The sequence below is a fragment of the Amaranthus tricolor genome, chromosome 13 (genome assembly GCF_026212465.1).
Source record: "Amaranthus tricolor cultivar Red isolate AtriRed21 chromosome 13, ASM2621246v1, whole genome shotgun sequence".
In the NCBI taxonomy this organism is placed as follows: domain Eukaryota; kingdom Viridiplantae; phylum Streptophyta; class Magnoliopsida; order Caryophyllales; family Amaranthaceae; genus Amaranthus; species Amaranthus tricolor.
Genome location: NC_080059.1, coordinates 10,923,235 through 10,938,930, shown reverse-complemented (window position 1 = coordinate 10,938,930; position 15,696 = coordinate 10,923,235). Strand labels below are relative to the sequence as shown.

Sequence of the window (15,696 nt, the reverse complement as noted above, 5' to 3'; positions counted from 1 at the left end):
AGTCCGACCCATTGCCATCCCTATATACGACAAGCAGTTGTTTGTTTCTACTTTCTGGAGTGATTGAAATTTTCTTGAGGAGATAAATTTGGAAATTAGGGTTTACGTTTGCAAATTTCTTATGTTGAGCAATAGTAATTAGGTTAAAATTGTGGGAGTATTTCTTAAAAAAATTTCACAAAATAAATAATTATGGACCTAAATTCGGAGATTTTGATATCCGGTTTTTTGAATGCTAAAAATGTGATCCTAGTTCCGACCCGGATTAAACCGATTATCCGGATTTCGAATACCCGGTTTATAACGGGTCGGATCTGAATACCTAGTTTTATTAAAATATTTTTTCTCTTTTTTTATTCAAAGGTGCATTTTTTTGTCTATATTTTTATTTTAAAATATTTTTATATAAAATTCAAATACTAACTCTCTAAATTTTAAATATTATTTTTATTTTTGAATATTTTTAATCTTGTAAGTGTGTAAATGTCTACATCACTTACATGTTTAAATCTTATAAATTTCTACCTTAAGAAAATTAAAGAATAACAGCATTGCTCATTGGTTAAAGTAAGAACAATTATAAAAAAAATGGAGAGAACAATTATATTAAGATTATTCAACTCTAAGGCTAATCATTTTATTTTCAAAAAAAAAAAATTACCGTACATCCGATTTTCAAAAATATGTGATCCAAATCGGGTATCCGGTTTTAAAATTTGGGTACCCGATCCGAATTATCCGATTTGTGAAAACCTTGTAAAATATTCGATTTTGAATACCGAATATCAGATATTTTAGGTCGGATTTTTATGCACACCCCTAGTTGGTAGCATTTACTCCTTCTCTTTTAAATTACTAAAATTGTTTTTCATTCTCACTCATCTGAGTTTGTAGAATTTTTGAACCTTGAGTCCTTTTGTATTGAAGCTATAGGGACACTTGTGAGCAACTAAACTACACACTTTTTATTAACTTTTGTCTTTTGATATTTTTATTACTTAAACTTCTATAAAGCACATGTATATAAACTTTTCAATTCACAACTTGTAAAATTAATTTCACAATATGTAAATCCGTAGAAATAGATTATAAGAATATTAGTTTTAAGGCATAAATTGAAAACAATAATTTTTAAAATATATATCTGTCATGGTACTGTTTTTTAATTAATTTATTTATTTAATAATTATCATCATATTACCAAAATACCCTTTGACCTTTTCTGTTGACCTTGACTTTCGGTCAATGGGCTTTTTGTTGAATGTCCCATCCTCCTTGAATGGCCCATGAGCTACTCACTTTCAGATGCCTTAATTTCCCTCCAGAATAATAACCTCCTGTTTGACCCAACTCCCCACTCCCCACTCCCCCACATTCTTTGATAATCCTTCTTTCAAGGTAGATAACTGCCCACTATCTTCTACTTTCCTTCATGACCACCAGCTGCTGCCCATTACTCCCATGATCTTCCACCTTTCCTCTCTGAAGTAACTTCCTCCTTCAACATTATAAATAGGGACAACCATCAGAGGGGAGAGGACATCTGAAATAGCTTTCCTAGTATCCTTGCTTACATTACTTCCTTAGCCTTCCCAAACACTAGCACTAGCACTAGCAATCCCAATCCCGACCTGCCTTCTTGCATTCATTCTACAATCTGTCATTCATTAATTTCCGATCTACGTTCTGACTTGAGCGTCGGAGGGGTTTTCCGGGAGGTCACCCCCCGGATAAGGCTAACGTGTTGTGTCGCAGGAATTCAGGTCACTTCCTCTCATAAGTCGCTTCTCTTGATCATACTTCTGCTTATTTCCAGGTATATCAAGTGTCTCGCACTTCCTCGTTTCAAAACCGAAACAGTTTGGCGCCGTCTGTGGGGACTGTACAAGAAGTCATGACTCCCAAGAAGAACCCGACTCAAACCGCCACCGTGCATAGCACAGACACAGACACTTCAGCGGGTCACGCTAATAATCAAGCCGTGACTCGCCGTGATCTGGACATGCTAGCGCGAAATCTCACGGCCGCGTTCTCTGAACAACTCCGCGCCGTCATAAACAATACCCCTACTCAACAACGGGTACTGGAAGACATGGCGAACCAAATAAAGAACTTAGAGGAACGAATCGAGCCCCGTCAAGAGATACCAAAATCTCATGAATCTCAAGACGGGAACTCGAGGACTTCCCATTCCAGTAGACGCAATAAAAATAGGCGGGAAAGGTCCAGAACTTACCCGCACCATAGCAAGAAAGATACACGAGATGGCGAATCCAAAACCGCCACTCCAGATGCCCGAACCTTCATAGAGAGCAAAAAGCGAAAGACGTCTGAGAGCGTCCAATCCCTGGTAGATAAAAGAAGGGAGGAAAGGAAGAAGGCACAACTCGCCGGGTCTAGCCGTCCCCTCACTCCCACCTCCATGCCGCGGAATGAGGACGACAAGAGTGTCCTTCCTGAAGAGCCCATATCATTAGTCTCTCCCCTGGCCAGAGAGATACTGAATACTCCCAATCCCGGGAAAATAAAGGTACCAAACATGGCTGCTTTCGATGGCACGTCATGCCCGCAGGAGCATTTGACGGCGTATAAGAATCTTATGTTGTTGTACACCACCAACTCATCGTTATGGTGTAAGTTCTTTCCAACTACTCTTACAGGAGTAGCTTTGACGTGGTACACCTCCCTTCCCGGAGGAAGCATCCACAACTTTGCCCAACTAGAGGGCAAGTTCTTGGGCCACTTTATAGCCTCAAGAAGGCAGGAGAAATCAAACTTCCACCTGCTCAGTGTCACTCAATTGGAAGGAGAGTCCATATCCTCATATCTTAAGAAGTTCCATGAGGCAGTGCTGGAAGTGACTGATTTGGAGGAGTCGGTTGCCCTAAACGCCCTAATCAACGGAATGAAGGCCCAACGGCTGAAGTTCCAGTTGGTTGAAAGTCAAGTAAAGATGTACGCAGAGGCCATGAAACAATGCCAAAGTTATGTCACGGCCTCAGAGACATGTCAAGCACATGATCCGAAAAGGCGAAAATTTGAGAAAAAAGATGTCGGGCCCCCCCATCAATCCTCACGAAACAGGGAGGAGCATTCTTCGAGGAGAGAGAAGAAATACATGCCGCGTCATCCTACGCCGCCATCTGATATGGGACCTCCACGAGCCCGACACGTATATATTACAGAAGGAGAAACTAGGACGCGGAATCTGGGAGATGGAGGAAACGACCCCACATTCAATCGAAACAGGAGGGACATTTTCTTCGCTGTTCGAGATCAATTGCCAGCTCCACCTCCAGTTACCACCCCCTCTGATAGGCGCAACTATAATCTGTGGTGTGATTACCACAAAGAGCACGGCCATACTCTGGCACAATGCCGCGAACTAAAGCGCATCTTGCATCAGTTGGCTGACGAGGGAAAACTGTCCAGGTTCCTCAACAGGAAAGATTATGATGCTGGAAGAGAAGGGGAAAGGAGGCCATGGCAACAGAAACACCGATCCCCCAAGAGGAACGAAGCCAGACGCGAAAGTTCCGACACTCAGGGAACTATCAACATGATTTTTGGGGGATACACTGAGGAATATCCCACTATCCGCGCGGCAAAAAACAGCGTCCACACTTTGCTGAAAGGACCTCCCATGGCCGCATCTAAGGGACCGGTCATGAAGTTCGATGCCACGACCTCCCAATCGCTGCAACAACCCCATACCGACCCCCTGGTGGTCACTCTTAAAATCGGGCAAATGAAAGTCAGACGGGTGCTGGTAGATACGGGAAGCACGGCTGGTCTTATTACAATGGAGTGCTTGAGAAAGATGAAGTTCGAGGAAAAGCACTTACAACCCCTAGACAAACCACTGATTGGGTTTGGAGGGAGTCAGGTCATTCCGTTGGGCACGATCATTCTCCCCGTACGGGTAGGGGAAAGAAGTGAAAGCCGGACCATGCCCATACGGTTCACAGTGGTAGATCTCAACTTCCCCTACAATGCTATCATGGGGCTCCCACTCATTAATAAGATCAAGGCAGCAATCTTTCCCCATCAACTCTTGCTGCAATTCGAGACAGATAATGGACAAGTTGGCATTCTCAAGGGAGACCAAGTGACGGCTCGCCAATGCCTCGTCAACACCCTGAAACGCGGGTCTTCCGAGACACCTGCAAAAAGAAAAAGGGAAGACAATGTCCCAGCTGTCATGAGCGTGTACAAGGAAAATCTCAGCACGCATGAAAGGCCTCGCCCCATAGAACGATACGAGGAAGTAGACATGTTAGAAGGGAAACAAATCAAAGTGGGGAAAGATCTTCCTGACACGGTCAAACAGGACATAGTGGCCACCATTGCTGAGTTCCGCGACGTCTTTGCTTTTTGCACGGAAGAAATGCCTGGCATCCCTACCAATGTCGCGTGTCATAAACTTGACATCAAACCAGGCTATAAACCCATAAAACAAGAGCTACGACATCAAGGGAGAGAGCGGACTGAGGCCACCAAGGAGGAAGTCGAGAAGTTGTTGAGAGCCGGATTTATTGAAGAATGCAAATACTCTGAGTGGCTATCCAACGTTGTCTTGGTGAAAAAACCGAATGGTAAGTGGAGGATGTGCGTCGACTTCACGGACCTGAATAAGGCGTGCCCTAAAGACGATTACCCACTTCCAAAGATAGATCATCTGGTGGATTCTACAGCAGGCCATGCATTATTAAGCTTTATGGATGCCAATGCCGGCTATCATCAGATTCCGTTGGCAATTGAAGACCAACCTCACACGGCCTTCATTACCAGTATGGGAGTCTATTGCTACAAGGTTATGCCCTTCGGATTAAAAAACGCGGGGGCAACTTATCAAAGGATGGTCAACAAGGTCTTCCAATCTCAGATTGGACGGAATTTAGAAGTATATGTAGATGACATGATCACAAAAAGCAAACAAGCAAGTCAGCACGCCGAAGACTTACGAGAGACGTTCCTTACCCTTCGAAGGCACCAAATGAAACTCAATCCTGACAAGTGTGTGTTTGGAGTTACCGGAGGAAAGTGCCTCGGCTTCCTGGTAGACGAGCGAGGCATTGAGGCAAATCCCGATAAAATCCGGGCTATACAGAACATGAGATCTCCCACCTCAGTAAAAGAAGTACAAAAGCTCACGGGGTGCCTGGCTGCTCTTGGAAGATTTCTTTCCAAGTCCGCGGATAAATGTTTACCCTTCTTTAAAACAATAAAACAACAAAAGTTCGAGTGGACAGCAGAAGCAGAAGAGTCCTTCCGCCAACTTAAAGAGCACCTGTCCACCTTGCCAAAACTAGTTTCGCCCATCAAAGAGGAGAAACTAGTCCTATATGTCTCTGTCTCCGAATATTCGTTATCCGGAGTACTGGTTGTGGAAAGAGAAAAGAAACAGCTTCCTATATACTACGTAAGTCATGCATTCCGTGGCTCGGAGGGAAACTACGGTGAAGTCGAAAAAGTCCTATTCGCAATCGTCATGGCAAGCAGGAAATTAAAGCCCTACTTTCAATCCCACCAGATCATCGTCCGGACTGATCAACCTTTGAAAAAGATTCTGGAAGGGAAAAACAAGTCAAGCCGCGTCACAGATTGGGCAAACCAGCTGGCGGATTTCGGCATCGAATATGAGCCTCGAACAGCAATCAAAGCCCAAGCTCTGGCTGACTTCATTGCTGAAAGCACTCTCCCCTATCATCCTGAACCCAATCAGGAATGGAAGTTGTATGTAGACGGGTCCTCTACCCAATCAGCAAGTGGGGCTGGACTCCTCATTGTGTCTTCCGCCGGGGTCCGTATGGAAAGGGCGGTCAGGTTCGAGTTCGCAGCATCCAACAACGAGGCCGAATATGAAGCATTATTGATGGGACTGAGAATTTGCTACGAAACGGGAGCCAAAAAATTGTCCGCCTTCTCTGACTCCCAATTGATTGTTGGACAAGTGAACGGGGAATTCGAAGCTAAAGATGACAGCATGAAAATGTACAAGCAGCAAGTAAAGGAATTTGTTCAAAAATTCGACAAGTTCACGTTGGAGCACATTCCAAGATCCCAGAACGCCCAGGCTGATTCCCTGGCAAAGCTTGCCAGCTCAGCAGAAACATCCGCGGCTCGAGACATAATCTGGGAAGTGCTTCCTAACCCCAGCATCAACTTCATGGTCGATACCATCGACAGATCAGAAACATGGATTGAGCCATACATCGAATATTTGCGGAATCAGACGCTTCCCCAAGATAAAAGTCAGGCCAAAATGCTCCGGAAGAAAGCCGGATGGTTCGAACTCCACGAAGGAACGCTCTACAAGAAGTCATATACACACCCCCTCCTAAAATGCGTATCCCTTGAAGAAGGAAACTATATCCTCCGCGAAATACACGAAGGTGGATGCGGTATACACCAAGGAGTACGAACTGTCATTGGGAAAGTCCTTAGAAGTGGATATTATTGGCCCTCACTCCGAGAAGACGCGGAGTATTTGATCAAAAGATGTCCTGAATGTCAGTACCACTCAAAGATAGGAAGGAAGCCATCTAATTGCTTGACCGCCATGCAAGCCGTCCTGCCTTTCGACAAGTGGGGCATGGACCTCCTTGGCCCCTTCCCTCCGGCAAAAGGGCAACGCAAATTCATCATTGTGGCCATTGATTATTTCACAAAATATGTAGAAGCGGAAGCCCTTAGCTCAATCACGGACAAACAAGTCTGTCAGTTTATATGGAGGAATATCATCACAAGGTACGGCATCCCCCGGGTAATCATAACAGATAATGGAAGGGAGTTCGTCAGCAAGAACACCATCGAGTACTGCGACAAGTTTAACATCCAAATCAGATTCAGTTCAGTGTCCAGGCTGCAAACTAATGGTCAAGTAGAGTCCGCAAACAAAGAGATCCTGAATGGCATTAAGAAGAAGATAGAGGGGGTCAAAGGTAATTGGGATGAAGAACTACCAGGCGTCTTATGGGCAAGTCGAACAACCATCAAGGACGCAACGGGGCATATACCTTTCTCTTTAGTATACGGATCTGAAGCCGTGCTCCCAGTTGAAATAGGCGTACCCTCTACAAGGGTCACCTACTACTCACACGACGAAAATGAGGAAGGAAAAAGAGCAAACTTAGATCTGCTGCCAGAGACAAGAGGAAACGCAATGCTGAGATCAATAGCACAAAAACAAAAGATGATCCGTAGCTTCAATCGCCACGACAAAACCAGACGCATTCAAATTGGTGATTTAGTCCTCCGAAAAATAGAAGCTACGGGAAAGATCGTGGAGAAAGGAAAATTAGGGGCCAACTGGGACGGACCTTTCAGAGTCACCCACGTCGTCAAACCAGGAACCTTCGAACTAGAAGACATGAAAGGGAAAAAACTACCCCGACCATGGAATGGAGACCATTTGAAAAAATTCTTCATTTAATAAAATTTGCAAGGGGCAATCGACAAGCATCAGCATAAACAGCCTCATCAGTGACAGACTCATCAGTACCAATCCGCGACTACAGTCATTCCGCAACATAATTGCGTTGTAATTCAAAATTACTTCAATCATCGCTTGTATCCTTAACAATCATTAATAAACAGGTTTTATTAATGATTATCCGGCTCTTATGTTCGCAAATATTTGGTAAAATTCTTTTGCAAATCTTATTAAATCAGTAATATCCACAAGTCGGACCCTTGAGAGGGGTCCCATTATCAAATTATTTTGTCACTAACGAACTTGTGATACCTATAAGTCGGACCCTTAGGATAGGGTTCCAAGACCAAAAATCACTTGAAGTATCTGACAACCGTTCGTAACATCGATAAGTCGGACCCCCAGTTTGGGGTCCCTAGAGTTCAAAATATTCTAAGTTTTTCACAATGATGTTTCCCAACCGGGACATCGATAAAGTCGGACCCTCAGATTGGGGTCCCTAGAGTTCAAAATATTCTAAGTTTTTCACAATGATGTTTTCCAACCGGGACATCGATAAGTCGGACCCCCAGTTTGGGGTCCCTAAAGTTCAAAATATTCCAAATGATGTTTCCCAACCGGGACATCGATAAGTCGGACCCCCAGTTTGGGGTCCCTGAGTTCAAAAGAAAATCCCAAGTCTCCCACTAAGGTAACCCGCAACCGGGACATCGACAAGTCGGACCCCCTTACTGGGGTCTAAAGGCTGAAAATATTCTAAGTACAAATTTCCTTGATGTCGCCTGCGCGTGACATCGAAAAATCACGTCCTCTAAGTATTATTCCGCGGCCTCAGAAGAGAGAAGCCACGGCTCAACGAATAATAGCATGGATACCACGAATAAACTCCATAATCAGGGATATATACATCAAAATATTCAAAATACAGAGTTGAATGTTTGCAAAAATCAAAATTACAAAATTGCAAGATTATACATCTTCCAAAAAAGCCTCGACGTCTTGATCCGGCGGCAGAGGAGGCTCGATCCTTCCCTCTTCAAGACTGGGAGTGAAGCTTACATAATCTTCAACGTTAAACGGCTCCACCCCGATCTCGGACAGCTCTCGGGACAAGCCCTGGAGGTTCCTACCTTCGTCAATAATAAGATTCGATAGATCAAGGCACAAAACCTCCAGGTTGGAGAGCGTCAAGTTTTCCGGGACATCTGACGCCGGAGGAGAAGAGAGAGCCAGCTGATCCAAGTCGAGGCATAAAGCCTCCCTCTCAGCCTCTGCATCCATCCTTTCGGACCAGGCTCTCCTTTCATCCGCATCCCAAGCAGCGTCGACCAGTACCGCCGACTCCCCGTCCAAGACAGGAGCAAGGTTGGACAAGGCTTCACTTCCCTTCTGATCAGCAGTTTGCTGAAGGGATGTAAAATCCATGCCCAACTCTGCGGCAGCCAAACGATACTTTTCGTCACTGATCAGGGTTCCGGCTCTCACCATCTCCGCCGTCAGATCTCCAAGAAACTTCGACGCTTCCGGCTCATCCGAAAGAAGCCAATCTCGAGCCATCCGGGCCTTCCTGGTTAAACACAATTTATACACCTTAGCCGCGGATAGGATTATCTTGAAGTGGGCAGAATCAGTCGATACTTGCTGCATGAGTTGCTGGTTCTGATGAACGAGCTTGGCATGGGTATCCATCAGCAAGCCGACTTCATGACCGAGGCTCGCTGACCAGGTGGAAGCAGCATCTAAGTTCTCGATGGTCTGGTCCAGCTGCTTCCTTGCCCTTTCCCGCCATTGTTCGGTCCTGACCAAGCGCTCTTTCAGCTCAGAACACTTGGCCAGTTTCTCTTTTAGGCCCGGCAGGTCCTCCCGCAATTTTGATAATTCGTCATTCAGCTCCTCACAGCGGGAGGTAAGGGCGGTAATGGTTTCCTGGTCCGCGGCACTTTGACGGTTTGCGTCGAGCTCAAAAGCCAACCGTATGAACGCCTGCAAAGGAACGGCAATTAAAGAAATCCGGAAACCAAGTAGTCACACCACTAAGCATAAAAAAGTCATTACCTCTGCCGCCGAAGCTTGTGCCTGACGCACCCTGTCACGGGGGGGCATGGACTCTAGTAGGTCGACGTCCACCTTGCTGATTAAGTTGGACGTCGCCCTGTTAAAACGAACAATTAAGCCCTTATGCCCCAACTCCGGAAAGGGTGTCTCGTGTCGAAAAGGGGAAACTTCCCGACGACGATAAACCTCAGCAAACTGCGATGAGGGAGCCGCGGAAGACTCCCCCACCTTCTCCTTCCCCTTGTTCGAAGCTGGCCGTGGAGAGTCCGAAGGGGGAGACGCCTCCTCATCAACCGACCTTATGCGGAGAGGTACGGCCGTAGGGATCGTACCCACAGAGGGCCTCTTGGCCGAGCTCTCCTTGCGGGAAGAAGAATCCCGCTTCCTCTTCTTCTTCCCACTCTTTTTCACCCCCCTTGTCTGTGGAGGAATCACCCTCTCAGATTCATCGGGGATGTGAATTTGTTTTCTCTCTTCGAGAAGTCGGAGAGCCTCTTGCTCTGAGGGCACGTCCTCCAGACCCTTCTCTACAGTCGCCGAGTCCTACAAAAGAAAAAGTTAGGAAGAATCAACAGAAATCTTTCATAACGAAGAATTTTGTGAAGTTATACCTTCGGAGGAAGGGGAAGAGGCTTATCCTCGGGTCGCTGGATGGCCCCTTGAGCAAGTCTTAGAACGCTGAATTTCTTCATCAGCTCCGGACTCTTTGCTCGAAGATTCGCCTTGGCTATCCCTGTAAAAATCGCGAGTTAGAAACAGTTAAACATATCATAAGAAAAGGAAGAAACCCGGCAATTCTTACTCCGATCTATAGCCAAGCTGATGCCGAATGATGAGAGGAGGCTCTCGTTCTCCAACTCAGGGCGACCAGGTATCCAATTAAGTTGGACGTTCATTGGTTTCCTTCCCAATTGAACGTCCATCTTTGCGTATTCTATGATCACCGCGTCACTAAAAGAACACTGCGGGATCCCATTATTAAAACCCGCGAGGTTGGGTTTAATGTCAAAAGAGGTCTTGATGTTCCATCCCTCTGAGTTATACAAAAATGCAAATTTCGTCCTATACCCCTTCTGGTTATCGAGGAGGTCTTGGACTATCTTCAGTCCTCGACGGTGTGTAAAAGTAATCCAGCCACAGCCGTATGATTGCGAATTACATAGGCGGGCTCTGAATATATATCTAAAAGCTGTGAGTGTTGGTGGCACGGCCAAAACTTTGCATAGGATCAAAAAGGCCACCATACAACCCCAGGCGTTTGGGTATAACTCGGGCACTGAAATGTTCAAAAACTCTAACACCTCCCTAAAAAACGGGTGAAGAGGAAATCTGAGCCCTAATTCAAAAGAAGGAAAGTATACAGCTATACAATGTGGGGGAGGAAACCTAACGGTATCATAATTCCCCGGGGTAATGATGTTTATATTATCCTTCAAACCCCATTTTTGAGAGATGGCCTCCCGGCGATTGTCTAGATCTTTTTTGGTCTGTAAATCAATGAAGTAGTTTAGGGGCCCGCCGTTTGGAATGTAGAACGGAGGAGGAACTGGCGCTGCACTCTCCCTTCCAGAAGACTCGGCTGATCCTTCAAGGTTTTCCATATCTACATACAATAACCCTTCTAGGTCAGGATTTATTCGCGGCAAGTAATTTGGAAAGAAAGCAATGCTCACTTCCCAAGGAGCAGTTTTCATAATCTCCGGAGGGTATATAGGGGATACAGACGACTCATCCCCAGCTTTTATTGGTTCATAATGGGGGGTAATTCTCACCGAACTACTTTCATCCGAGTCATTCATTGGTAACCCCTTTTTATTAAGACGCCTACGTACTATCAAAGGAGTTTCCGGCAAGTTAGTAGGGTTGGTGTCTGAGTTAGCTATAGTCTCTTGAGTAGCCGCGACATCCATGTTAATAATAAAGTAGTAGTCGAAACTTGTAAAGAATAGAGACTAAATTCATAAACAAATTCAAAGTTCTAGGCTAACATTCAAGAACAGTTTGAAGAATAACTTGAAGAAATTCGAAAAATCTGGGAAAAGTTTGAATACCTTAAAGAAATTTGAAGATTTGTCAGAAACATGATGAAGATCTGTCAGAAACCTTGAAGATCTTCGAAAGATTTGTCAGAAGTTTGAAGGGGGGATGAAGATTGTCCGAGCGTTTCTCTCTGCTTTCTCTTTCTTGCAATTTGAAGATTTGAGGGAGTTAATGAAGATTAGGTGAAATGGAACTATTCCAACTACCCTATTTATAGCAGCAATAAATGTTTTACTTGGGACTTAAGCACTCGAACGAAAGGGTGGAATTCCGGAGGAAAGCTGGGAAGTCGATAAGTCGGACTCCCAATAAGGGGAAGACATATTTTTCTTAAGTGTTTAATAATGACCGTGAAGTCTATTAGTCGGACCCTAGTTGAAAGGTTATGTTGCGAAAATTTTTCTAAGTGTTAACTCTTGAATATAGCCGGAAGGTCGAAAAGTCGGACCCCCAATTAGAGAGGAACGTCATAAATTTGTTTGAATGTCAAAGCCATCCAACCGGTGGGTCGACAAGTCAGACCCCCAGGGAGGGGGGAGCAGATAATTATTCAAGTCCTTTAGCACTCGAATATGTCCGGAGAGTCGATAAGTCGGACCCTAAACTGAACCTCCAGAAAGGAAAATCATTTTAAGTATAGAGATTACCCATTCATCCGTCCGACTTATGGACACGGCGGGTAAAATGTGATGGAAGGAAATATGAAAATATCTCAAGGGCGAAGGAAATCCGTGTGATCGATAAGTCGGACTCCTTGGTGCACCCAGTCATAATGTAGAAATTCTAAGTATGAGAGAAGTCCCGTATTTCTGTATGATTGAAGACACGGGTCTGCGAGCTGGTTCCCCGTCATAAAAGAGGAGGGGAGAAAAGTAAAGTGGCTGATTCCCATATTCATCCGTGTGGTCGATAAGTCGGACCCCCAAATGACCCTAGTCCAGGTGAAAAATTCTAAGTATAGAACCTCTCATGTGTGTCCGCGGGATTGAAGATGCGAGTTATGGGGCTCATTCCGTATCATGCTAGAATAAAGGGGGCTGCTTTGACGAAGTACTGAACATTTTTTCACAAATATCAAAGATATCCGTGTGGTCGATAAGTCGGACCCCCAGGTGGTCCTTCTCTTTCTCAAAATATTCTAAGTGTTGAAGAGGGATTCTCGTGCTGAACTCGCGAGTAAAGACGCAAACTATTAGTTCGCGGCATAGTTCAACAATAGGTGTAAAAATATCTTGAGGAGAATGCTATGCCGCGTCATTACTAGGGATCCGATTCGTAAATACCCTCGGCGTTACGCGGCATCAGTTCAAAACAGACAGTTGATTTAATCCGCATAGTCGATAAGTCGGACCCTCCTTGGGTGTTTTGTTGAAAACCTGATTTCTGCGATATCAGTGAAAGCAAGGGTCGAGACATGATGTCGCGGAATCTAGATCCCACATTCACTATTTCGCTGTTGTATTATAACACGTCTGGGGCTACTCCGCGGCATACTTCAAGCCGCGGCTTCATATGCCCGTTTGACCCGTATTCAATACGTTCTTACCTGACAAGCTTAAAAGGTCATATCTTTTTCATTACAACTCGGAATTCAGCACATGAACTGTCGATTCGAAGCTTGCAAGCTCAATTTTCAAGATCCTTGAGGAGATTCGCCAGGACACCTGTTTTTCCGCATAAAGGAGAATGTTTCTAGTCGTTGTGGCTCTCCCTTCACATCACCCTTCATGCGTGGGGCTAAATGTCATGGTACTGTTTTTTAATTAATTTATTTATTTAATAATTATCATCATATTACCAAAATACCCTTTGACCTTTTCTGTTGACCTTGACTTTCGGTCAATGGGCTTTTTGTTGAATGTCCCATCCTCCTTGAATGGCCCATGAGCTACTCACTTTCAGATGCCTTAATTTCCCTCCAGAATAATAACCTCCTGTTTGACCCAACTCCCCACTCCCCACTCCCCCACATTCTTTGATAATCCTTCTTTCAAGGTAGATAACTGCCCACTATCTTCTACTTTCCTTCATGACCACCAGCTGCTGCCCATTACTCCCATGATCTTCCACCTTTCCTCTCTGAAGTAACTTCCTCCTTCAACATTATAAATAGGGACAACCATCAGAGGGGAGAGGACATCTGAAATAGCTTTCCTAGTATCCTTGCTTACATTACTTCCTTAGCCTTCCCAAACACTAGCACTAGCACTAGCAATCCCAATCCCGACCTGCCTTCTTGCATTCATTCTACAATCTGTCATTCATTAATTTCCGATCTACGTTCTGACTTGAGCGTCGGAGGGGTTTTCCGGGAGGTCACCCCCCGGATAAGGCTAACGTGTTGTGTCGCAGGAATTCAGGTCACTTCCTCTCATAAGTCGCTTCTCTTGATCATACTTCTGCTTATTTCCAGGTATATCAAGTGTCTCGCACTTCCTCGTTTCAAAACCGAAACAATATCTATGATATTTTTTAGGATCAATAATCAACTACAGCCTTAAATTTTAAGCATTTTAAAATAAACACCTTAAAGTTTTTTTACAAACAACAGTCTTCAATGACCAAACACGACATTGATACAACCACTTCACGAATGACCTGTTAAATGACCGTTGACCTTGCTAAATGACCTTTAACTTTCAATTAAATTTATTAATCTAACTTAATTACCCAATTACCTCTAGTTAAACCCTTCATCCCCAACCACAATCTAACCCTCCCCAATCACCACCAATTCCCCGTCTCAACACTACTATCACCGCCACCATTCAACACCCTACTTTAATAACAAGTTAATAAAAAACTGAACCAATATTTTTCCTCCTCTATTCATTTTTACTACCCAAATCTAATAAACTCCAATTAAACACAATCAAGCAGATTCAAACACGAAAATTAAACAAAAAACACAGCCCAATAGGAAATAACAAGATACCCAGAAAAAAGATCAAAAACTTAATCTTTACAGTAAGATTTTACCTGAAAAATTCCTTATCTTGCTCATTATTTGGATCAGTCATATTATGCCCATAAATATAAAACTCAAAGAAGAGAAAAAGGGCACAAAGAACACATCAGAAATCTCTGAATCCAATATTCTTGCAGCTTCCATTTTCACCTCATGATTATTTTCCCTCCCCTCCTTCAGCACAATATACAAAGAAGCCATCATCCAAAACTCAACACTACGTTGTTTTCTCAACCCAGAAACTTTAGTCCATGGTGGAAATGTCTTTGCTGTTACAGGCGTTTGATCAGTATTCTTTCTTCGAAGCATATCAATATTAAATCTCCTAGAAAGATCATCATGTACACTCTTAATGGTGTTAAACTCTGGAATGGTGAGACCCAAATGGGGTTTGAAGGAAAAGATTGAAGGAATGGGGTTAGATAAAATCCTCTTAGATTAAGAGTTCCAATCAAGAAGAGGTAAGTAAATGTGAGAAGTATGAAAAATGCAAGTGTATAGGCTGCCTTTTCATACATTGTTTTTTCGCAATCACTCATGATTTTTGGGTTTAATTCAATTGTTTTATGAAGTGGGCAACCATAATTTGAGAAGAAAATTTGCGGGCTTTTTTCGGATCGGTGGAATCGTTCTGCAATTGTGGGATTGGGTGAATTTAAGAAGATAAGGGTTTAGTCAAATATAGAAGAAAGAAGGGGTTTTAATGTTGTTATTAATAGGAGGGTTTTTAATGGTGGTGGTGGTGGTGATGGTGTTGGGTGGGGAAATGGTGGTGATTGTGGAAGGGTTAGAGAGAGGTTGGGAAAGAAGGTTTAATTCGGTAATTAGGTTAGATTAATAAATTTAATTGAAAGTCAAAAATTATTTAACATGGTAAACGATCATTTAGCAGGTCATCCGGTAAAATGGCTGTATTTATGTTATGTTTGGTAATTTGAAGGCTGTTGTTGCTTAAAAAAAAATTCCGAGGTTATTAATTCTAAAATGCCTAAACTTTAAGGTCATAGTTGCTAATTAATTCTTATTTTAATATTTTTTATTGAATTACTTTTTTGTCATGATTATACTCTCACTAAATTTGAGTTTTGGAGCCCGTGCATATGAGAAATAGTGACTTGAGTGCACCGATTTTGATACACATTAATGTTTGCATAGAGATGCAGAATAATATGGATATTTAAGTGTGACTTAAATGTGT

The 15,696-nt window shown here is 43.7% G+C and overlaps 1 protein-coding gene across 1 annotated transcript; it reads right to left on the bottom strand.

The window, feature by feature from the left end:
* Positions 1–567: 567 nt before the first annotated feature.
* On the bottom strand, positions 568–15,393 carry LOC130797806 (uncharacterized). The gene is made up of 4 exons (XM_057660573.1): positions 14,510–15,393; positions 10,102–10,223; positions 9,491–10,033; positions 568–9,418 (listed from the first exon to the last, which is right to left on the bottom strand). Exons 1-4 carry the CDS (start codon positions 14,532–14,534, stop codon positions 8,405–8,407), a joined length of 1,704 nt encoding a protein of 567 aa, XP_057516556.1. The 5' UTR covers positions 14,535–15,393; the 3' UTR covers positions 568–8,404.
* Positions 15,394–15,696: the final 303 nt, after the last annotated feature.

Bases quoted from the DNA above. Each gene is read 5' to 3' on its own strand.
- LOC130797806 (XM_057660573.1), bottom strand. From the start codon at position 14,534: ATGAGCAAGATAAGGAATTTTTCAG. The intron at 10,224-14,509 runs GTAAAATCTTAC...CGATTTTTACAG, and splicing joins CAAGATAAGGAATTTTTCAG to GGATAGCCAAGGCGAATCTT. The intron at 10,034-10,101 runs GTATAACTTCAC...TTTCTTTTGTAG, and splicing joins CTCTTCCCCTTCCTCCGAAG to GACTCGGCGACTGTAGAGAA.